The sequence below is a fragment of the Marmota flaviventris genome, chromosome 6 (assembly GCF_047511675.1).
Source record: "Marmota flaviventris isolate mMarFla1 chromosome 6, mMarFla1.hap1, whole genome shotgun sequence".
NCBI classification, from domain to species: domain Eukaryota; kingdom Metazoa; phylum Chordata; class Mammalia; order Rodentia; family Sciuridae; genus Marmota; species Marmota flaviventris.
The window spans coordinates 146,988,917-147,004,165 of record NC_092503.1 but is presented as its reverse complement, the minus strand read 5'-3'; the positions used below and the strand labels follow the sequence as shown (position 1 = coordinate 147,004,165).

General features: G+C 46.3%; 1 protein-coding gene across 4 annotated transcripts in view; it reads right to left on the bottom strand.

Moving 5' to 3' along the window:
• Positions 1-15,249, bottom strand: part of Phactr1 (phosphatase and actin regulator 1) — a 272,986-nt gene that overhangs the window by 93,020 nt on the left and 164,717 nt on the right. For all 4 annotated transcript variants that reach the window (XM_071613691.1, XM_071613692.1, XM_071613689.1 and 1 more), the window contains exon 3: positions 6,995-7,075. In XM_071613691.1, the coding sequence (XP_071469792.1) occupies positions 6,995-7,075 (81 nt within the window). The remainder of the gene's footprint in view (positions 1-6,994; positions 7,076-15,249) is intronic.

Sequence of the window (15,249 nt, the reverse complement as noted above, 5' to 3'; positions counted from 1 at the left end):
TTCCTTCATTCCCCAAATCTGAGCTGTCACAGGTCCCATTTGGCCTCATGCTCTATAAATCTCCCATCTATCCTCTCTGCGCGCCTGGTACCCCAATTCCTGTCATCCACCACCACATCATTGGTATTCCTGCAATGGCCGGCCAACTGGTCTCCCTGGTTGGTGCCTGAGACTCCCTCCAGGTCACTCCCCCTGTAGGCAGGGGGAGGAGGCTGCAAATATGATCATGTAGAAGACCCTCCCACAGCTCCTCTCTGTTCTCAGGGTAAGGAGTAAACTGTAAGCAGTTTGCAGCCTGCACCACCTGCACCCACTCGCACCTTGGTGCCTCCGACCATGCCAGTCCTGTAGGACTCCCCTTACCCATCCATCCCATCCATCCCATCCCATCCCATCCCTCTAGGTGAATTCTTACTCATCCTTCAGATTTCCTCTAAGACACTGCTCCTTCCAATATGCCTTGCCTAAGTCCCCAAGCCCTGGTGAGTGAAACTTCCAAGTGCCACCTGAAAGTCCTGTATCGTCCCATCATTATTGCCAAGCCACCTCCGCCCAGGACTACAAGCGACACCTTCTTATCCTTCCTGCTATGTTATTTCTCGTGTTCAGAATAGTACCTGCAACACAACAGGTGCTTAGTCAAAACACAATCAGTGAGTAAGTTTCCTGGACACTGCTTCTCACCGCGGTGGTCATGACAGCATGAGTTCTCCTGGCTGGGACAGTGCTTTTCTGAGAATTCAGAGTTGCTTAAGAGAATGTGTTTTACGATCTCTCTCTGTTCTCTTGATTCTTGAAACCACTTTCCATCTGTCTCCTTTACATTTTTAAAGGCAGGTTTTGCTCAAAACCCTAAATAAACAAGTCTAGGTGGCTGCACTGTCTTTGGTGCCGAGGGCGACACGGACGATTACCTGTTGCGGGCTCTGACAGTGAACACTCTCCCTTTCCACACAGTTCCAATGAACCACAGCTTCCCCTAGGTGCCATTTCCAGGGGAGACATCCGAACAGCTCAAAATGTGACAACCACAGAGCCTGGTAAGGACTGTCAAAAGCATTTCCCATTGAACCCGCAGATTTCAAATGTCGACGCACCTGGGATCCCAGGTCAACAAGGGGCTCTGGGAAGGCTCATGCCCGCACTTGTCTCCTCTAATAGAGGGAGGCGTTTTTACTTCATTTTCAAAAACTGATGACCTTTTCATTTAAATATTAAGCTTTTTCCTCTTGAATGCCAGAGCAGGGGAAATGGAAGAGAGCTGTCCATTTCCAGGAGCGTCTGTTTGCGCTCACAATTAAAAATAACACCTTCTAAAAGGTTGTGCTCACCTGATTAAGGAGAAAAGCACACCTGGGTGCACTTTATCACCTGCTGAGAAATGTTCTCCCTCATTGCAGCAGGTGCTGTTCTCTCCTGTAGCGGGCTTGTCTTCCGGACCCCCTTTCCCTCCACGTGGGACTGTCTCTCCCCCTAGGACCAGGGAGGCTGCAGTAGCCCCAACCTATCACTGCAGGCTGCCATGAGAGGGGCACTGACCTGTCTGCCCACGTCAGGCCACTCATGGTGGAGGGCGACTCCCTCCCTGCTGCTCACAGGAAACGCAGTCACGTCACCTCAATACACCTTGACTCTAAGAAGCAAGGGACACCATGGTGGGACTGAGGTTTCACAGGGAAATCCAGCGATGCAGAGCCACAGTTGTCACTGTTACCCTTCAAGTTCACACCTAAGTTCAAGTTCAACTTACACAGGTTTATCTGTAAGGATCATTAAACCACCAGTTGCAATATTCATGCAGGACCTCTGACTACCCATATGCACGGCTTTCCTCTGCCCCTCTAAATTCCTCCCAGGGCTTTAAGAGTCATGCTCGTTTGGTTGTGACATAGGTAAGTCAGTCACCTCTGTAGGCTTCCCTTGTTGTGACATTGCAATGACAACAGCATTGGGGCCAGGTGAATTCTTAGGTCCTTGCCAAGTAGGAGAAATAGCACTGCTGTTATACTAATTGCCTGACAGTACGGGTTTGGGTCTGTATCTCCCCCATAACACTTAAGGACACCATCTGATGTATTTGGCATCCATATACATAAATATGCACCTAATATAATGTTGTCTATTTAAGTAAAGTTTCATGGACCATGAAACTGAACAAACACAGAGGACTTGTGCTCTGGATTTTGCCAGTGCAGGTGATTAAACGGATCCACGTGAACGTGCAGAAGTGCCCCTGTCTGCATGTGTTGCTCTTTCTGTACACACTTACTGGGCACCCACCAGGCCCCGGGCACTGCTGGAAGTACTTGGGCTACACCAGTGAGTAAGCCAAGGACCCCACCCTACCTGGTGCAGCTTACTGTCAGAGGAGAGAGAGAGAGACAAGAAAACACTGAACTGATAGATAAGCCATCACAAAGCATGTGAGAAAGTGATAAGAAGAAAGAAAACAGGTGAACAGGAAAGGAACTAAGAAATTAGGGAAAGGGACAATTTAAAATTCGGTGGTCCTAGGGTCAGCTCCATTGAGAAGGTGACACCTTTCAAGTCTTTCAAGCCAAGACTTGAAGGAGGAGCTAGCCGTTGCATAGCTGGGGGAAGGGAGTTCTAGAAGAGGGAGTGGGCCATGCAGCGCCCCCAGGGCCAGAAGCAGGGCTGGAGTGAAGTCAAGGAGAGGCAGTGAGGAGGAAGTTCGCAGGGGGCTGAAGAAAAAGTCAGGGGGTGGAGGGCAGGTGGTGGAGGGCTTTGCAGGCTGAGTAGGAGCCTGGAAGTTCCCCGAGTGAGGGGAGGAGCCAGGCAGGCTCTGAGCAGCAGGTGCCCCGCCCTGATTCACAGAGAACCCAGAGAGGGGCAAGTGCAATACAGAGGACTCAATTCTACTCAAACCTAACGAGTTGATTTAACGAATGGGAGGGCTTGGGAATTAGGTGACAGGTTCTTTGATAGTAACAGTGGGACCAAGTTCAAGAATTTGGGCTGCCATGCCTTTATTTCAGCCACCCAGTGATTTCCTCTAAGTCTCTTCAAAAACTATCAGCTCCTCTGAGATTCCCTGCACGGCTGTCCTGGCCTACAACCCCCTCCACCAACTTAGGCTCCACATTCTGCTGCTTGGTTTCCCTGGGATCACTAAAGGCTCTTTGAGAATACATAATGTCATGCCATTCCCCATTCCCTTCAGTACAGTGCAGACTCTGAGAAGGTAAGGGATTCAGCTCAACTCCTAAGGCGGCTTCCTGGCACAGAGGGACTGATGGGTTGAATGACTGAATGGATGAATGTATGTTCTGGGAGTCCAGGAAAACTTCATTTAATTAAACTTTTGTTTAGTTTGCATGAATCCAGTTCTAATTTAAACAAATAGGCCATGCAATTGGGGAATAAATAAAACAAGCTGTCAAATCATAAATTATTTCCCACCACTGCTTGGCTTAACATTTAGAGAGTGGATGGTTCACATGAATGTTTACACGGCATTCTTCATAAAACTACAAGTACCACATTTACGAACATTTGGAAAATGGTAGAAAAAGAACTTAACCATTTTACATCCTCACTACCACTGCAACTAATGAAATTCTAAAATTCCCCAATACGTAGTCTTCAAACTTCACTGCATTCTTACATGGTTTAGAGACATTCTAGAGATCCAACAAATTACACTGGTTTTTAAACTTTTATCTAAAGCTCTTCTGAATTCTAAGATTATGTGACTCCACATGAAAACCAATAAAAAATACAAGCCATTCAATAACTATGCTTTTTACTTCAGAGCCCGTTAAATAAGGAATTTCTGGGGACATTTGAATTTTTTCTTCTAGACCCAAGTTCTCATTTTCCTTGATCTGAATTCATTGAACATTTGGGATTTCAACAATACAAAGAAATACAAAGAGTGACAACCCTTGATCCATTTGAGTCCACTCTTGCCAACAGCTGTGACTTGCAGATCACTACAGGAGCCTTCTTTTGGACTTTCTATGAATGAGTGGGGTGTTATTAAGAAAAATAAAAAACACAAAGCAGGTTGGAAAAGAAAATCTTTCCTACTAAATAAAGAGAATAAACTGTTCTCTGCCACAGTAGCACTAACATACACCCCCACCGGGTATGCACAGTACAAGGCAGAGGCTGGACCCAGAGGGCTGCGTCCTGGCCACGGGCTGACCCTGCAGCTACCCAACAGCAAGCAGTGGTCAGGGTCTGTGGACCTCTGATGGAATGGCCTTGTGCCAGGTAACGAGCTCAAGTGCTGCAGGCTGACACCAGGAGGCACTGCCAGTGAAGTTAGGGACTACCAGCCAGGCCACGTGAGGCGCCCTTTTCAATTGTGTGAAAAATATAAAGGATGATGATGACGACAATGAGACTCATAATAGTGATGGCATGTTAGCATCTCTTGAAAACGGGTCTTGAAGGTGGCAGGGATCGTCTCATGTAATCCTCATCACCACAATATGATCCCCGTTTTGAGATAAAGAAGCAGAAGTACAGAGAAGCAAACTGACTAAAATTGCACAGCTACTTAGTAAAACTGGACTTGAATCCTAGCAGTCTGATTCCCGGGCTTGGGCTCTTTACCTGACAATGTAACAGAATAAGGTGAGGAGATTAAGATCCACAGTGCAAACACAACCTGTGGAGTTTTAATTTTAGTCCCTCTCTTCCTCTCCTTTTCCATCGTCCAGACAGTAAATATTTTTGAAGAGTCTGATTCCTGTCCAACATTATTCGTAGTTGGGGGATCTAGCTGTGACCCTCTGAGACCCTGCTCTCCCGGAGCTTAAGGGCTAGTGCAAAAAGTCACTCAACAAACAGAAATGGGCTGACAGTATAAGTGCTAAGATAAAAATAAAACAGGAAGCTGCAGTGCCCGGTGACAGAGGGGGACAGACCGGTCCTTTCCTCCAGAGTCACTAAGGGAGTGAAGGTCGGGGGCCAGCTCTGTGCCTGCTGATGGAGAAACGCAGAGCAAGGCACCTGTCACTCTCAGGGATCTGACTGCTGGTGTGGCCCTGGCAAGCCCCAGCCACCATAGCCCTCTAATCCTTTCTTTACCAAAGGTGGCTTTGACTCCAACAACCTGGGATTTCCTTAGTTAAGTTTGGAAGCCTCCTGGGAGATACTCACCTGAACCCAGTTATTAGATGCAATGAAAATAATTAATGTATAGTAAAAGGTGGTCTCTGCTTTGGGGCATGCCTGAGGATTTGCAGAGACTCCACAGCTGCAGGAAGGAAGGAGGAAGCAGGAAGGACCGTTTCATAGAACCCTGCTTATTAGATAACATTAGACCTGCAGTCAACATCTTCCTTCTCTTCTGGGGTGCAGACACAGAGAAAGGAGCTTACGGGAAAGCGTGGAGAAGAAGGTCACTGCAGGGAGGGAGGGTTGGGGGAAGGTACCAAAGGCAGGACGTTGCAGAGGAAGTCACGGAATGAGAGCCTAATCAACCAGAGAAGAAGTCGTCTTCTGCTGTGGGATTCCCCAGATATAAAGGACAGAGGGGCTCACCATAGGGACTCATGAGCTCAGGAGGTGCCAATAATTATGGGATGTAGATCGGAATAGGACAGCTCCACATCCTACCTCAGTGTCCCTCGCCACCAGGGCGGCGCTGTGTTTCAGGCTGGCAATTTGTGCTTAAAGAGAATATTTCGAAAGCACCTCTAGGAAGTAACCAGTGAGGTGAGATGCACCACGGGGGTCAGATGGTCCCAGAAAAGCAGAATCAGAGCCACACCAGGACCTGGGAGCAGCCTCCCTTTGGGTATTAGGACCAAATTGGGCATCATGAATCCAACAGAAACATGGTCAACCACAGCGTCAGAACTACCAGGGTGCCTGGGCAACTAGGATGAATGTTTAAATAGAATACTGAATCACCTGGTCCGCCAGATAACGCCAGGGTGGAACAGGAAGAGGACCGGACTGTGACAAGATCAGAAGTGACAGTCTGTTAGTCCACTTAAAGCTCAAAGAGGAGAATGTATTCCCGAGAGTCAGAGAAAGAGAAGATAGAAGATGGAGGGAAGGAGAGAGAGTGAGGGAGGGAGGGAGAGAGAGGAGACCCACACAAGTGCAATTTAAAACAGCAAAGATCTTAGAACAGAGGAGTGAATGTTACTTAATATAACATGTAAGTCACTGCCAAGCTTCGTATTTGAAGAGAACAATTCAATAAGCAAAAGATGCAGTGGCCCCTGGCGAACACTTGGGGACATGTTCACAGAGCATTTCAAATCTCTGTAAATATTATCATTTAAGATATCTTGTGCGTACTGTCATAATTTTTTCCACTTTTTTTTTTTGCGCGTGTGTGTGTGGGTGCATATCAGGGATTGAACTCAGGGGCACTCGACCCCTGAGCCATACCCCAGCCCTATTTTGAATATATAGGATTGAACCAGGGATTGAACTCAGGGGCACTAGGCCACTGAGCCATACCCCAGTTCTATTTTGTATTTTATTTAGAGACAGGGTCTCACTGAGTTGCTTAGCGCCTCAGTTTTTTGCTGAGGCTGGCTTTGAACTCTCGATCCTCCTGCCTCAGCCTCCCCACTTTATTTTTTCTATGGATGGGAGACAGACTGCAGGGGTGGGATGGGAGAACAACCCCTGTTCCCTCCGAGAAGCCTGTGGGTTTTAAACAGCTACCTTGAGAAGCCCCAGTGCCTGTGAGAGCGCAAGCGATTAAACTCGCCCCGGCTGGACCCACAGCCTGGACTGACATCATTTCTGGAGACGCATTTTTCTTAGCATCCCGTGGTTTGATTCCCAGGTGGGAAAAATGGGGATTTTTCTCCCCCTATCATATAATATCCATATATTTAGTGTCTCCATTGTCTTTTCTCCCCACAATAGTCTGGAGTTCAAGGATTCAAATCTTCCAATCACTTCATAAATTGATGCAGAAAATTCAATGCAATGTCAGAAATGTGCCCGGGTCCACGCACGGCTTGCAGGCCCATGGGCACGGGATGGGGGCTCTTACCTTTATCATAGATCTCCTTCAAGACCCCTCGCTTTATCAGCTCCTCTCTGCTTTGCCTCATGGATATCTTCCTTTCCAGGGCTACAAGCAAGAGAGAGAGAGAAGCAGGGTGAGTAGGGAACAAGGGCACCACGTCTTTCCAAAGGTCAATGCTGATTGGAACTGCCGTGTGATGCACGGAGAGCTTCTGTACACTCTGCTCCCCTTGTAGAAGCTAACCATCATTTGCTAGGATGATAAGCCTTTGTTTATTTATTTATTTTGGAGAGTACCAGGGATTGAACTCAGGGGCACTCGGCCACTGAGCCCCAGCCCCAGCCTTATTTTGTGTTTTATTTAGAGACAGGGTCTCACTGAGTTGCTTAGCACCTCGCTTTTGCTGAGGCTGCCTTTGAACTTGTGATCCTCCTGCCTCAGCCTCCTGAGTGCTGGGATCACAGGCGTGCACCTGGCTGATCAGCCTCTCAATCAGATTATTTGTCTGAACCTTCCAATCTCTACATTACCTATAAAATAGGCATTTTATCGAATTTGAGTTAACCCTGGTGTATGGTGAGGAAGCTGTGGCATGGAGAAGCTCGAGGCTGCACCAGTCACAAGGCCACTGAGCAGAGGGACCAGGACTCCACGACAGACATGTGACCTCTCGTCTGGACTCCACCTTGAAGTCCAAGGCCCTCCCTGGAGTGTGGGGATCTCTCTGGCTGGACTTCACAGATCCCGACTCACTGACTCCCATTACTAAGAAACAGTAAGTTTGCAACTATCTCCTGCAAACGCTGGGCATCGGCATCCCAGGGTCCCTGGTGGATTATCTGAGAGGCGGCAGGTGACTTCCATGGCAGGAGCCCCACACCCACCTCTCTCAGGTTCCATGTGTGGGAGCAGCTCAATGAGGAATAGACTCTGTTGGCTCCAGATGTGTCTCCAGCCACACACCTGAGCCAGATGCTCAGCAGGTGGGGCTGGGGGAGGCAAGAGCAGTGGGCAGATGGAGGAGACTTGAGTGGCAGAGGACCCCAGGCGTGGAGGAGTGAGGGACAGCTCGAAGGGCTTGCAGGGGGCTCCGGAGGATCCTACAGAGGACAGCAGCTGCCCCAGGCCCAGCCTCTGGTAAACACTGTGCATGGGGTGATGACAGGTTATCACCCCGAGGCTCTTTGTCACCCTCTGGAGGCATAGTTATTCAGGGGAAAAGATTAAAAAAAAAGTAGGGAAACTTTTTATGCAAATTCATATACAGATTAATTAGACATACACGCATGCACCTCAACAGAACTGAATCCGAAGAATATGACTAAGAACTAGAAAGCGAGGAGGGAATCCAGGGCTGTGATTCTATTTGTGTCACCCACTAGCTGTGGGACCTCAGTTGAGTCACTTGCTGGTCTGGGAAAACACAATTTCAATTTTACAGGTCCAGGGTGAGACGGGAACACCTGGATTGTGAGAAAAAGCTCTCCGGGTTATTCTTAGGCATAGCCAGGCTGAGGATCGCTGGTTATAAAATCTGGAACTTACTATTTTTTTTTTTAAATCTCATCCTAACTTCTTTGCTTAAATCATAATGAATTAAGTGATATGAGAAAAGAAAACAACTGTCAGGAGAGACACACTCACCTGTGGCTTACTGAGAATATTGATAATAAGAGAGACATAGATGTAGACCCACGGAAGAGAGGGCAGGAGGTTATCACAGGTAAGGCAAGGGGTAAAGGTGGGTGTAGGAAACACGGGGGTGGGGTTTGTTTTGGGGGTGAAAGCACTTTCCAACACAGATCAAATCACGTCATAGGGTACAGGAGGACAGAAGGGGGTTCTCTATGCAGGGAGGGTTGCGACGGCTGGAAAAGGGGAGGAAAATTCCAAATTAGGATCAAATGCTCTGCAGGGCTTGAGAAGATCTATCTGCCTGGCAGCACTGGGAGAAGACTGGACAGGTCAGGGGAAGCCAGGAGTTGAAGCAAGGGGTTGGTGACACATCTTTTAGAGGACACAAAGCCATGTCATGGAATGAGGTGCTTTGCCATCCTGTACTCAACCACATGAATGGAACAGATTTCTCTTAAACACCGTGTGGTTTCCCAGGACTTTTCAAAACCACAGACTGGGATGGATGGGTCTGGTGCACAGCGGTAAGCAAGAATCTGCCCCCTGGCGGGCAGTGCCCTGGGCTTGAGGGTCTGAGGTTCGAAGCTGTTAGCAGAACGTGGATGGGCTCCAGGCCCACTCGGCCACCCAAACCCCCACTGTCATACTTCACTCAGCCAATCATGACAGAGACACTCCAGAAAAAGGCATAGTAATCAAAGGAAGTTTTTATGAGCATCAAATATTGTGTCTTTCACCCAGTTAGATGTTCAAGTGCGCTATGAATATCTAAATCTTCTGCCAAAAGCAAAGGAATTAACTAGATAAGAAGGTTTTCAATTATTTGCTTATCCAAGGAAAGCTTATTGAATCACTAATTCAAAATGAGAAAAAAAAAAAAGTCTGTTCTTTGGCAATTAAGACCAAGAGATCCTCAAAAGAAGAAAGGAGGAGAAATTTAGAACCCTTTTTCCCTCCCCCCAAAAACCTAAACTAAATCCCAACAACAAGAATCTGAGGTGTGAATGAATGCCCCTGTCACCTGACAAGAAGCCCAAGTCCTGGTCTCTGCTCTGGCCTGACCGCCCCCTCTGTATTGCTCCAATAGGAACTTCAGCCCCGTAATCTATCCCTCTGACGGAGAACACAGGGGGCCTCAGCAGTTCTGTGACCCTGATGCAGGTTTCCCCAGCAGGCCTGAATATCCCCAGACACTGAAACAGTGTCCGATACGAGGGTGACTCCAGTGCAGGTTTGGCTGGTGAAGCTAGTGTAGTACCCCCTTTCTCCACAGAAAAGTCTTAGCTGGGCTTCTCCAGAAACCCTCACCATGGCTGATTTTAGGACTGTCAGCAAAAGAGTCTCCACAAAAGAGTTCAATGTAGATAAACTTCCTATTTTCATGTTGCCCTGTTTTACTTGGCCACTGGCAGGGAAGAAATCAGCACTCCAGGTGCTGGACACCCCTTACTAGTTTCTCACAAACATGTATCCAGTATAGTAGTTTGTAGAAATGTGCAAACAAGGCCTCAGAGATGTCTACATTTCTAAGATAAGAGAAGTGACCAATTGGGCTCTGTGGTCACAGCTGGCAGGGGAGGAAAGAAAGGGGAGAAGAAGCTCTCCCCTTCTCAGGGGTTGTCCTTGAAGGGTTAACTTGCCCAGAACAGTGAAAGAAAAAGCTGCTTTTATGTGAACTTCTGCAGACTGTGGACTTCTGAGCCCCTCCCCTTCCATGCTGGGTATAAAACTCTGAAACTCCCTGAACTTGAGGTTCCGGGGATTGATTGATTACAGCAAAAGCTGTGCCCTCTGAGCCTGGCGGCAGCCAAATAAAACCGTTTCCTGCTATCTTTGGTGCCCTGCCTTGTCTGTCTCTACAACACTAGGGCACGTGAAGAACATTCCTCACGTCCAACATGGCGACCCAACCACGGAAGCGGCTAAGTACTGAGCTGGGGCAAGCTCTTTGTGGCCCATGAGGCCAAAGCTGAGACGACTTACGTAATAATGCTGTTTGCGATGGTGAGATCCAACCCGTCTAGGTCAGCACTTCCCAAACTCTGTTCTGTGGGTGTCTGGAGAAAAGCACTCTGAGGACAAGTGATTTGAGGAAGTGCCACATGCTACAGGGGGTCCGCAGCATTCGCAGCACCCTGGAGGCTCCAGGAAGACTCCAAGGAAAGAAAGCAGCTGGATTAACCCACTCCTCCCCACCAATTCCCTGGACCACAAGACCCTTTTATGGAGGATCAGCTGGGTACACAGTTTGCGCTTTGCCTCAGGTTTCACCTTGGTAAGTCCAGCCAACAGAACTGCAGCTCAAAACAGTCAGGAAAAACAGATTTGTGTCTGTGCTGGTCACACACAGACTTTTCACCCTGGTCATTATTCCTGAAACAACACTATATAGCAGCCGTCTTCATACAATGCATTTACATTGCATTATTATAAGTGATCTAGAAATGATTTGAAGCACCCAGGAGGATGTGGTAGGGACTATGTAAATACTGTGCCACTTTATACAGGGGACTTGAAGCTCCATGGGTTTTGGGGATTGTAGGGAGGGTGTCCTAGAATTAATCCCCCATAGATATTGAAGGAGGACTCTAGCTGAGGGGTTAAATTATTTTGTAAGCGACTTTTTGGTAAATACATTAAACACAACTGAAATCCTCAAGTCCTGTCACATCAAGCAAAGACATCATGACTGGCTGGGATGATCCTAATGGTGCATTTTGATCAGCTCTCTACTTCCTTGTCTTCCTCTGGTCTTGGGGGAACTTCAGGCAGCAGAGCCCTGCACTCGGATGAGCACCTTTGGTGAATCAGCCTCATGAACATTCCCCATAAATAAAGCCACAGACTTGTTTAACCCCAAGGAGCCCAATACCACAGTATCTGCCCCATGTGACAATTCTGGCTTTGACGTAACCGATTTTAAGTATGTCTGATGACTGCAATTCAGACGGCATAGTTCCTCTGCAGTGACAGACTTGGAAAGCAAAGCATGTGACCAATACTGGGGCGGTGTCTGTTCCCCTCTTTGCCAGACCTCATAGGAGTCCTATTAGCTGATGAGCTATTTGTGAAAAGGAAGGGACACAGCCCATAGAAAGCCGTAAGCCGTGCTATGAAAAATACCTTCTTCATGGAGCTCGACTGCGTGCTGGTTTGGAAGAAACCAGCTGACGAAGAACTTTGGGGTCAACTACGCAAATACAGACTGGGTATCAGACCATGTAAGGGAATTATGCGGACCTGGAGACTACCATGCTAAGTGAAATAAACCAGCCCCCCAAAACAAAGTCAAATGTGTTCACTGATAAATGGAAGGAAGTTAGCCCACAATCACGGAGAAGAGGGGAAGAATAGATATTCAGTAAATTAAACAAAGATATTCAGCAAATTAAACAAAGATATTCAGTAAATTAAACAAAGAGGAATGAAGGGCAGGCAGAGGAATAGGAAAAGGCAAGAGAGTGCAATGAATCCGAAATAATTTTCCTCTGTACTTAAATGAATACACCACAGTGAACCCCCCACCATGTACATCCATAAGAATGAAGTCCTAATTAGAACAAGATATATTCTGTGCTTGTACAATGATACTAAAATGAATTCTACTGTCATGTACAAAACTAAAAAGAACCAATAAAAATAAAAACTGAAAAAAAATAGTCTATGGTTATAGAGGACATTTTCCTTTCCTTTTCTTTTTTTTAGAGATACATGATTAGAGATGTCTGTGATTTACTTTAAAACGCTTCAGAAAAAAGTAACAGATATGGGCAAAGCTTAGTAACTCTTAGGTGATGGTTATGCCGTCATACAATCTTCTTGACTTCTACATTGACTGTTTTAAAACTAAAAGGCAAACACAGAAATGAATTAATCTTACAAGCAATCTTGAGTGAAAAAAACAAGACAAACACATTTACAATGGTTCTATTTGTACAAAGCTCAAAAATGGGCAAAACTATGTACATCATTTTAGATATGTGCATCTCTAAGATTTAGAACCACAGAGGAAAGAAAAGCAGGGGTGTGATGACAATAATAATCAGGGCAGTGTCCACCTCTGGTGGGGAGGAGAAGCTGCAATCAGAGAGATGCACTGGGGGACCTGGGTGCTGGCAATGCTTCACGTTTTTGTCTTGGGCCCTGGTTACATGGTACGTCTGCTAAACTGCATGTCCTGCTAAACTCATGTCAACACTTAACCTGGTTTTTCAGTGTATGTTTTATTTCCCCCAAACAAAGACATTCAAAGGCCATTTTCACTAGCTCTGCTTCTCTTTGTATATTGCAATTGTCTCCAAAGGGGAATAAAACCTTGGCCACCATAGAACGAGATCATGCAGCGTGGCCAGTGAACTAGCTCCTGCTAGTGAAAGAAAGGGCCATTCTAAGGCAATAAATGCCACAATGCACCTTTTCTTGGGCACTTCTTTAAGTAGGTCAGGCACAAGCACAGAAGGATGGCTCTTAATATCGACTTAGGCTTCTTCCAGGTCTCCAGAGAGCAAGATGGGGCCTGAAATGTTGGGTTGAAAGTGCTAACAGAAAGTCCAAGAAGCAAGCGACTCTACACAAGTCAGGCTTCAGAATTCTTCAAGAACTTCCTTAAAGTGACCCATCAGAGGCAACAGAGAGGGGACAGCTGCCAGTCCCAGGCTGTACCGCTGTCCAAGTGCACGCAGGAGAGTTTATGATCGAATTTGCTGATTCCATCTTCTCTCTCTCTCCATTCTAATCTGCACAGGAAACTTGAAACCAAATTCTAACAAAGGAAGTATCAGCTGTGCCATCTGAGATCTGCAAGACAGAAGAGAAGTCATCTCTTCTCCATTTATTGGCTGCTCTTATAGGAACAGGATCTAAAATGATTTAATAACACCAAGATCTGAAGAATTACTGACAGGAAGCTCCATTTACAATCCTCACTTTGTTCTCCCACCTACGACACACTTTTTCATTAGACATGAAACAAAGTGACGCCCCCTGCAGGGAGAGAGAATGAAGGTGTTGAGTGTTGATGTTAGAAATCAAGGCTTGTGCTTTGGGGCTTGCTTCTATAACTTGCAAGAACAGGGTGTGTCGTAACATCTAATTTTTTTTGTGATGGCGCTCAGATCCACCATTCACACTTCCACTGTGTTTTCTGCCGCCTCGAATACTCCCCCCAGGAATAAAAGGGAAATTCATTGATTGAGGGCTGGTTAAGTGAGTTTATCCCCTTCAGACGCGGGAAGCATAATGGTGGACTATTCCATTCCAGACACCTAATTGTTATTGATTGCTTTGTGATAGAAGTGCGCTGCCTCAGGCACTAAAGAATGGAAATCTGAAATTCTGCCCAGAACAGCTTAATACCCTCGCTGCCACCTGTTACCTAAAAAATAATAGCGCCCTTGTTCAAAGTGTCCTGTGGTGCCAAGTTCATGGAAATAAGCTTGTCGGCTTCGCGGCTTGCTTTTCTCCTCTTGGTTGGAATCAAACCTGCTGCTGATCTTAACAGGGTTAAGATTTGGGGAGGGTTTTAAAATCTTACTTCTCTGACTCTTTAAAGTCACAGAAAAGACAGCAGCGTTAGACTGGGGGTTTTTATTGTTGGGTTCTTTTTTTGGTGCTGGGATGGAACCTGTGCTCCCTACCAATGAGCTATACCCCCATCTCTGATTGAGGGGCTTTATTTGTTATCATCTACAATCAGAATTAAAGTCAGCTAATAGTAGTAAACTACATTTTTAAAAAATCATAAATACACTTTGATATGTCAGATGTCTACCCAGACAGGCATTCTGCTTGAGTAGTTCATTTTGTGTGAAGATGCCATTCTCCGGATCATCACCATGGTAACATTCATTGTGTATTAGGAACCACACGCTGTGCACTCCTTGGGCTGAACTTTATGTGAATCTCACAGCTCTGGGAGGTTGGCACTCTGACCTCTATTTGGCAGAATAAGATGATGCCCAAGGTATAGAGCTGAATTTGAACCCAGGCCATGTGATTCCTGTGTGTGAATGCCTAAGTGTGTTGTTATTCACTGGACTCCACAGCCCTTCACACCAGGATTATGCCACACAGCTTACCTGCCAATGAACAAGTGTGTACAAACAGGCCACAGTGTATGCACGGAAGAACTAAACATACAATTCTTTGAGCTCAGGCAGAATTTTTATACCCTCGATATATTACTCTGCTGGGGCTGTTGTAACAAATTTCTCAGACTCTTTGACTTGAACAATAGAAATTCATATTCTTACAGTTCTAGAGGCCAGAAGCCCAAGATTAAGAAGCTGGCCCTTTTGGTTTCTGGTGAGGGCCCTCTTCGTGGTTTGCAGATACTCTATGTGCTCACATGGCCTTCCCTTAGTGTGTGTGTTCAGAAAGAACATCTCTCTGGTGTCTCTCTTTCTAAGAACACTGATCTTAACAGATCAGGGCCTCACCCTACAGTCTCACTTACCTTTACGTCCTTACATAGTCATACCCTGGGTTAGGATTTTGCGGTGAAATACACATTCAGTCCATGACACTTATAAACTGTGGTCATGTCTTAAATCATTAAGTTTTGCTGTTGTTATTGAATGAGATTTCACATGAAGACCAAGTACACTGTCTTGACATAAAACCCAATAATCTCTGAATGTTATTAC